This window comes from Pinus tabuliformis, chromosome 3_2, assembly GCF_031772625.1.
Source record: "Pinus tabuliformis cultivar Carrire ecotype Pingquan chromosome 3_2, CPIR1, whole genome shotgun sequence".
Lineage (NCBI taxonomy): Eukaryota > Viridiplantae > Streptophyta > Pinopsida > Pinales > Pinaceae > Pinus > Pinus tabuliformis.
Window position 1 is genome coordinate 899,700,629 of NC_142302.1, and position 9,316 is coordinate 899,709,944.

At 33.4% G+C, this 9,316-nt stretch overlaps 1 protein-coding gene across 1 annotated transcript; it reads left to right on the forward strand.

The window, feature by feature from the left end:
- The first annotated feature begins 2,837 nt into the window (after positions 1–2,837).
- Positions 2,838–6,595, forward strand: LOC149183520 (protein SINE1-like). Its single transcript, XM_089418757.1, has 3 exons — positions 2,838–3,009; positions 3,883–5,619; positions 5,785–6,595. The coding sequence occupies exons 2-3, from the start codon at positions 4,063–4,065 to the stop codon at positions 6,403–6,405; spliced, it is 2,178 nt and encodes a 725-aa protein (XP_089274883.1). The 5' UTR covers positions 2,838–3,009; positions 3,883–4,062; the 3' UTR covers positions 6,406–6,595.
- Positions 6,596–9,316: the final 2,721 nt, after the last annotated feature.

Sequence of the window (9,316 nt, forward strand, 5' to 3'; positions counted from 1 at the left end):
CTTTTGAGGTTAGGTTCTAATAGTCAAATTTTATTTAATTTGTTTTTCCAAGTTCACTTTCCATAAGGTGGTGCGAAACCCTAAGATTTGATGAAGGGAGAATGAGCTATCATCATTGTAATATATGAATTCACCATGAATTCTTGGTTGGTAACATTCTTGGGAATTTCTTGGTGTTGGGAAGGTAAAAGCGATGACTGTAGAACTTTGGAAATGAGAGTTTTCAAGTTTTCCAATTTGACCCTTTTGTCGCAATTGAGAATTTTTCTAGAAGGAGAACCCACGTCATATGAGCAAAATTTTGGTGAAAGTTCTCGAAAAACTTGATATGTAAATTAGATGGTTGAGTAGGATGCAAGAGTTTCCTCCCCTTTTTTTTGTGGTGGGGGGGGGAGGGTTTGGAATTAAGGCCTTAAATTTAATTAAAATTTCTTGGGGCAAGAACTTTCTATGTTTTGCATGGTTGAGATTATTTCTTCAATGGAAGTGCAAGCTTTTTAATTTTGTTTTGTTGTTGTTTAGTTGTGTTATAGTGTGCACATTTTGGTGTGGATATGGAATCCTTTAGCTATTAGGTGGCAAAACAAAGTCCTAATAATGAATGATTATCATAGGAAATGAAAATAATCATGTATTTAAGTGGAGCATTGCATACTTACTACAATGGACAAGTGGTAATAGGCAAGAGAGTGTTGGAATGACAAAACATGTCCTCTTTAATGGCTCTTGACAACACACATATCTTTATGTCACTTGCTCTTAATCACTTGTTACCACTCTCTAATGATATTAGTAAATTGTGAAGTGAAAAGTTAAAAAGACCCTTGGTCCTTTTTATTAGAAAAATGCCATTTTTACCCTTTTACTCTTTTTAAATAGTAATTGGTGGCTTGTTGTACCTTTTGAAACTTTGCCAAATTGCGACTAGTCACACTTTAAGAATCTTTTGTGTGTAATATGTCACATCACAAGAAGTTTTGTTTTGATTCGGGTGATCGTTTTGTTGTATCAAAACTTGAAGTTTTTGTAAGATATGACATGTCACAACCTTACAATTTTTGAAATTCATGACATATAATTTATACTTTGTGATAGGGTAGCATGTTGTGCCTTTCAAAAATTTGGGAGTTGCGACACATCACAATTCCAAAGCTTCAAAAATTGAAACATATTGTGATGTTAAACTTCTAAAGTCCATGATACATCATCACTTGATTATTTTTGAAGCCATGACACATTTTAGCTTCAAAGTTTTTGAAAACTATGATATGTTGTGAACTTGAATTTTTTTGAAGCTGTGGACCTTAATGTTTTTTTTCTAAAACATTTTACTGCAATGTTCCAAATTTTGCCAGTTGTGACATATTAAAACAAAATTATTTTGATTGCGACAAGTCTTGAAGTTCTTTTCAAGCAATGATATAACATAATCTTTGAAGTTTTTAGAATTGCAATCTTTAATGCTTTTTTATAGTTGTGATACTTCATACTTAAGAATTTGCTCAACCCAAAAGTTATTGAAAAGCAACTGAGACCAATAGATGAAAGAACAATATAAAAATTGATGGAATTTTGAAAAGATTTTGGGACTTAGTCAAAACAAGGAAGTGGAAAATTCTCCAAATAATTATATGCAACAAAGAAAGATGGAGGGGCCCAAACTTTTTGCCTAAGCCACTTGATAAAAACAAAAAGGTAAGGAAAGTCGTTGCTTGTCGAATAAGAGTGCCACAAGTTACCAATGTACTAAAAAAATAAATATTTGAACAAGATTAAACATTCTATGTTTTGTAATCTTTTCCAATTTGTAATGAATAGAATTTGGTTAGAAAATCTTTAACAAAACCACAACTTTTGTTCTCATCTTTCCTTTTCAGTAGGCTAGGCAAGTCGGACCACCCACAGGAGCTAGTGACCTATCACAAAAAGTGCCTTAACAATGCAACCATTCACCATAAATCCAAAGCTCCACGAACTAACAAAATTATAACTTAGACTCGACAAAATTACTTATTTTAATTTAAAAATAAATTACACCCCAAATACCTTTATTGCAATCAAATTATATAATATTAATATTTGATATTTATAATTCCATCAATCCAATTTTTACTCGAAGAAAATCCAGTTTCCCATCCCTAATTTTGAATCATAAAAAAACATTTTTAATGTGTAGAAACAATGATATACTATTTTAAGAACAATATAAAATTATAACCTCAAATACTTTTATTCCAATCAAATTATATAATATTAATATTTGATATTTATAATTCCATCCTTCCATTTGTTTTTTAACTGAATTCAAGTGCAAAAAGTCAATTTCCCCTCGCTATTTTAAATCATTAAAAAAACCATTGATAATGAGTGAAAACCATAATATGCCATTTTAAGATAAGATAAAATTATGATTTAAATTCACCAAATTCAAGGTTTATATATTATATTTATATATATACTATTTAAACCCCAAAACAAAATTATAATTTTATTCAACAATCTTTGCAACGTTAAACATCATCATCAATAACTAACTAAACTAAACTAAATCATTAAATTACGATAATAAAATATTTATTTATATTTATAACTTTTCTTCGATTAAAAAATAAAATACCTATTTACCAACTAACCACCTTATGAATTTTTAGACTTTATTAAAAAATAATAAAATAAATGACGGACCTATCCACATTAAAAAATTAATGGAATAAATGGCCGACGCAATCCTCGTCTCGCCTCAACGGATAGATAATTCAATATTCCGACTTGAAGTTTGAATTATGGCCGTACAAACTAAACCTTTTTAAATTATATTTCAAATCGGTCATCTCCCTCCTATAAGAAAAATGGGACTTCCAAATTTACTCTCCCTCTGTAAAATTCATCCCACCCATATGGACTGGTATTTGTGTGTCTTCGGGAGGTATTTAACTCGATCGTAGGCCCTATCCATCGCAAGAGATTCTGTTTGGCTGCATTTCTTTTCTGGGCTTCTGGATATCTCAGGTAGGTTGGCATCGCCTCTGATATGTTTCATATTCTGCTCTGTATCATGCTCCTATGTCCTGAAAATCCGACTTGTTCCGAATGCTCAGTTGTTTTGTTATTTAGGTGCGATTTTCTGTTTATAAATTTTTCAAATGTTTTCTCAACGCCTAAAAAATTATGAGTATGTGGGGGAGATCTTCTGAATCAGATGATCTGCAGAAATTTCCAGCTCTGCCTATGTTTGCACTGATAATGGCGGATCTTGGTATCTGTTATTTTAAGAAAAGATTTGTATCTTTGCCTCACATTCATTTTTGCCACAGTCCATGGGCTTTGGATATCTTCGTAGGTTTTTCAAATAGGGTTTGTTATATACATATTGCGGATGGGTTTGGTGTTATATATACAGTTTTCCATATCTTTCTGAACGAAGCCTGGGTTTGATGTCGATGTGTTTATGCTAAGATGAGTATTTTGGATTCTAGTTTGATTACTAAAGTTTACTGAGGCATACATGTTTTATCTATTCAGGATTTGAACGCCATTTTTTAGGAAAAAATATATATTCTTACCATTAAATCCACTCGAACATTATAACTATGTCAAATGAGTTTCATCGCGTAAGATTTATGTTCTGTGTTTCATCCTGTAAGATTTATGTTCTGTGTTTGTGATGTTGGGTTTATGTTCTCTGTGTGGAGTTTTGTGGGAAGCTAGTTCTGATTGGTGAATTTTAGATATGGCAAATGGGTTTTGTATTTTATATGCATTTTTCCCGCTTAGGGTACTGTTTATGAATTTGCTAGATTGGTGGTAGTGTTTGATATTTATGGGTAACTGGTCGATGTTTTGAAGGGTTTTTTATTTGGATTCTATGTTTTTGTCACACAGGATTGTGAAGCCGTTGAAATACTTAAGGACATACAGAGGAATTTCAAAGCAGGGAATTCATTGATGAAGAAAATAAGAAGTCGGATGATCTTTTGGCATAACTTCGATACAGAGTTTCTGAAATACCGAAGTTTTTCTTGCTATTTTTGACTTTTCTCTATCGTTGTTCTTTTGGTTTCAATGGGGAAAGCACTGAGCCCTTTAGTAAAACAAGAACTTGCCAATCTAGATAAGGATCCGGGCAGGAGACGAACAGCCATGAATGCACTGAAAAGTTATGTAGAGCTTCTGGACACAGGGACAATACCTCTATTCTTAGACGAAGTCTCAGACTCTAAAGAAAGCAGCAAGGCCTCTCGCCAGTATGCAATATCTCTCTATGAAGTACTTGCGAAAGCGCATGGCAAAAACATTATTCCTCATACAAGCAAAATTATGACCACTGTTGTGAAGACTCTGTCTTCAAGTGCAGGGTCATTGCCTCTGCAACAAGCTTGTGGGAGAGTTGTTGCAGGCATAGCCAGGTATGGCATTGATACCTTTAGCACGGAGGCTCAACAAGAAGGTGTTATAAGAGACCTATGTACACCCTTGCTTGATGTACTAATAGGAAAAGTGGAGCCATTAGCAGCAGGCGCAGCATTATGTTTGCAAGCTCTTGTAGAAACCGACAGTTGGAAATTTGCTTCAGTAGATATTGTTAATGAGGTTTGCCTGAGAGTAACGAGTGCATTGGAAGAGACACTAACGCAGACTGTTGCCCACATGAGTCTAGTTTGTTCTCTTGCTAAATTGAACTGTCAGATTCTTGAAGCATATGGGAGGTCTTTGATTAAAGCAGGGGTACAGATATTGGAAGATGGAGTTGCTAATGGGAACTGGCGTCGACGAGTAATTGCTGTAGAGATGATTAACAGTTTGTTGAAATCTGTGGATACTCAAATTGTAAGCACTGAAATTCCTAATTTAGTTGATAGTTTAGAGAGGTGCCGTTTGGACAGGGAGCCATCTGTTAGGGATGCAATTGCAGAAGCGCTTCGAACTGTTGAGAAGATAGCTTCAGAGAAACGTTTAACCAATATCATGTCCTGCAAAGAAGAAAGTAGTCCTTGCATGGGGTTGTCTCCCAACCAGAAATCCCAAAGAAGAAGAAGCCTCTGGGGTGAGAGGGATTTTTCATGTAGTTCCTCCAGAACTCCACAGTTTGGGTCGCAAGAATCATATGTTGTCTCCTATACCCCTTCTTCTGTTTCTTCTTTTTCTCCTGTTTCTCTATCTGTTAAGTCTGATGCACATAATGAGTGTCGCAGAGTGGCGGATTGTAGCGTAACTGATGTGCGGAAACAAATGCAGTTTGAGAATGGAGGTGTAGATATTTCACTGAAAGATGGTATACTCTCTATTAATGTAGCAGAATCTGATGCCCATCGAAGAAATGGAGAATCCAGAAAAATATGGTCACATATTCATCCTGATCATGGTCAGGAAGGCAGTGCAAAAGAATCACAAATAATTAGGTCAGATGATTTTCATGGATTCACGCAATTTAACACTGTGAATGAAGATGAAGTTGCAAAGAAAATTCGGAGGCCAACCATACTTTATGATAAGGGTATGTTTTCTTCGTACAATCAAGCTGGAAAAGAGGATGCAAGTCAAATGAAATCTTCCCCAGGGACCTCTAGTTTCTGTGGCAACACTCAATACACTCCCTTGGAAGAAGCATATACTGGTCAGGTATGTCAGTGGCTCCAAGGTTTTAAGATCTATAGCTTAGGTTCAATATGGCCCTTTTCAATTTTTCATCCAGGCTTTAGTTTTGGATTCTTTTGTTTTGCAGGGTTAGTTCTGTTTTTAATCAAATTTTTATTTTAGAGATTTTAATGATGTCCATATTTTCAGATGTCAACGTCCCCATTGACAATTGAGGATTTCAATCTTTTTACTTCACCACGAAAGATTTTCAGGACTTTGCAGCAACAATCTTCCCCTGAATGTTCAAGTGTGGAAGGGCATGCTAGCAAACAATGTGAAAACAACAAGTTTGACGCTTCAAGCGAGGGAGACTCAAGTGTAGCAGACAGTCTGACTTCCAATCATACTAATTATAAATTAAGGAAGCGAATGCAAAGGAGGGCAAATGTTCTTCTGGAAGGTGGGGCATTGCTTGACAAGTTTGCTGAGATGGTTAATGAAACTTCTAATGGAAATGTTCAGGAGGCAAACTTACTGGAGGGCAGTTCTGTCTGGCCAAATGTCCAAAGAACTGAATCTATGTCAACAACTTTTTCTAGTTATCCTTGCATGGATCATAACCTAGAACCACAATTACCAAATGTCATGTCAGCAAATACCCTTGAAAGTAATGCTGAGCAAAGCTGTGTTAGAGATGACCGGTTGAAATCAAAGAGGCCTCGGTTTATTTTAAGATCCGTATATGCTGTGCTGTTTTTTACTGCACTGCTGATGATTGTAAAGCACTTGAAAATGCAAGAGGAAAACCATCTCCTGGTTCCTACTTAGTAAACTGCATCAAGATTTTCTGACAGCCTGTTCCTATATATGCCCACAATGCAGGGTCTGTATTAGCAGTTTTGAAGACTGTTTTAAGTCTTTTGATTCTGCAATTTGGTAGGACACATTTTAACTTATTGATGTTTCTTCTCATTTCTAATGAGAGGCCAATAGAAAAGGTTTCTTCTCTTTTCTGATACGAGAAGCATGCTCGTTATTTTATTGATATCACTGATCCATGATTTTTATTATTTCCAAATTATATACGTTGATTAATTTAATAATCGGTAAGGAATAAACCATATCACGGAAAAGGGCAGCAAAGGGCACAATACCAGTAACTAACAAAACCCTTCGGAATTGTTAGGGTGCTCCAAAGTCCAAAATACTATTAAACAGTTGTAACCCCCTTTAATCTGGGAACAATACAACAATATTAAATACAAAAGTAGAGCTAGGAAGTTCATTGCAAAGTTTCATATTTGTTATCTTTTTTTAATGTTGGAAAATGATCAGTTTTGCATCCTCCAAACTGTTGATGTTATATTGCTTTGCATTATGTAATGGTTTGAAAGAGTTACCGCACCTGTGCATTGTAATGGTGGGATGTAGAATAGTTAATTCAGTCTGTCTCTCCTGAGTTCTGTAATAGTTTATATGCATTGGAATTAATGATTAGCATATTTGTCATTTATGTTCCAAAGTTCAAAATACTATTAAAACAGATTAATAGGAATAATATGAACAGTGTTAAAAATGGGTATTGTCTAATTATCCTACATTTTAGAGTTTTTGGCTTTAATTTGGTGAAACAATTTTTTGCCAGATCATGTTTTTTTGTTGTTTAAAAATAATTTTTGAATACATAAATGGATTCATCGCCTTGAAAATCCCTTGAGGCACTCAGATTCTATAGAGTTCACAAACTTGTAATTCAATTACAAGCATATTCTTGCTGGATTTCAAGCAAATTTAACCCATAAATATGTCTAAAAACTTTCAAAATGTAAAGCAATAATCCCCTGTTGAGCTAGGAAGCTCATAGCAAAGTGTCACATTTATCATCTTTTTAATAGTTTAGATGTATTGGAATTAATGATTAGCATGTCTGTTATTTTCTTTATTAATGTTTTAATATGGAGATGATTCTAAGATTGTATTATGAAGCTTTCAGGTCCATTACACAAGAATCAGGGGTTTGGTGAGGAAAGCCTGTCAGTAATTGTTGATTTGACCAATTCAAGCACATCTTTTAGATTGCACAAGACCATATCTTAGCAGCTGCATGAAAGCAAAGTCTTTGTACTGGTTATTTTAAAAGAACTAAGAGACGAACCCCTTTGTCAATTTCTTCAATAGTGAAAATTCTCCTTCACCAGTTCAACCCTCAAATCAGACTGCAAGACTCTTCTGAATAAATGCAAGAAGAGAACTGGCGAAGTTACGTGCCAGATCCGCCGATGTTATATTGTTTTCCATCATGTAATGGTTTTAAAGAGTTCTTGCACCAGTGCATTGTAATGGTAGAACGTAGAATGGCTAATTCATTCAGTCTCTACTGTAAAATGGTTTTTTTTTTTTTAGGTCTTGGACTATGGCTGTTATTTTATTTATTTCTTTTTAAATATAAAGAGTGATTTCTGAGATTGTATTATCAAGCTTTCATGTCCATTACTGCACGAATCAGGGTTTTCCTGAGGAAAGCCTGCTAGTAAGTGCAAGAAGAAAACTGGAGAAGTTAGATCCCAGATCCACCGAGCTCATCACACTAATTATCATAGATTGAAATTGAGCTGACGCCTATACAGAGTCCTCTTCTCTTCTACTATGACTCAAGTACTCAGTGGCTTCTGTGGAATGGCCAGTGCAGACTTCCCAAACTACGATGGCACATCAAAATAAAAACCAAATTTGAATCAGTGGAGTGAAATTTTGTTCTTTATTAAAACTCTTTATTTTGTTTGTGGTTTGTATATTTGGCTTTTATTTTGTTTGTGGTTTGTATATTTGGCTTTAAAGTATATTAGATTAGTATAGATCCATTTTAATTATGGATTTAGCATGAGTGTAGAGGGATCAAATTTCTATAGCTGCAAACTTTTTTTTAGAGTGTAAAATATAATGTGTAATTTTTTATTGTTTAAAATGTATTTATGAATGCAATAGAGTATATAATTTAAACTTGTAAATCCAAAAGATATTTGTTGGACTTCAACAAAAACATAAATTCAAAAGTTATCCAGAGCAATTTACAAATGTGACGAATGGTGACAATCATAAACGATTAAATGTAAATGCTTAAAACTTTATCATGCAAGAAATTCCAGATTTAAAATATTTTTCATTAAGAATTTAGATTAAGAACAATTTTCCAATAGACAATATAATTTTTTAAAACATTAATCACACTTGCCAATAGAGAAATCACTTAATATGAAAGGACAGGAATGAACTTTAGATGAACAATTTAATTATTTTTTATGAAATTAATTAATGTGATAAAATGAAGAGATTAAATTTTTAATGTGACAAAAGTAAATTAAAAGGGTTAATAAATTGAAATTTTAAATGAATTTCATTTTTTTTTAAATCTAAAAAAATTAAAAATATATTTTTTTTTTTTTTTTAAATCTATATATATATATAAAATTTTTGGTGACTTTAGAATGACTAAGGAATAAAATTTAAAAAGGATTTCTGCTTTCACATTTAAAATTTTTAATGTGGCCCATGGCCCATTAAAGTTTTAATTTATTAACTCTTTTAATTTACTTTTGTCACATTAAAAATTTAATCTTTTCATTTTACCACATCAAATTACTTTCTTAATGAATAATTAAATTGCTCATCTAAAGTTCCTTGGTTTTTTTTCTTGGTAAATAATTTCTCTATTGTCAAGTATGACTAATGTTTTAAAAAT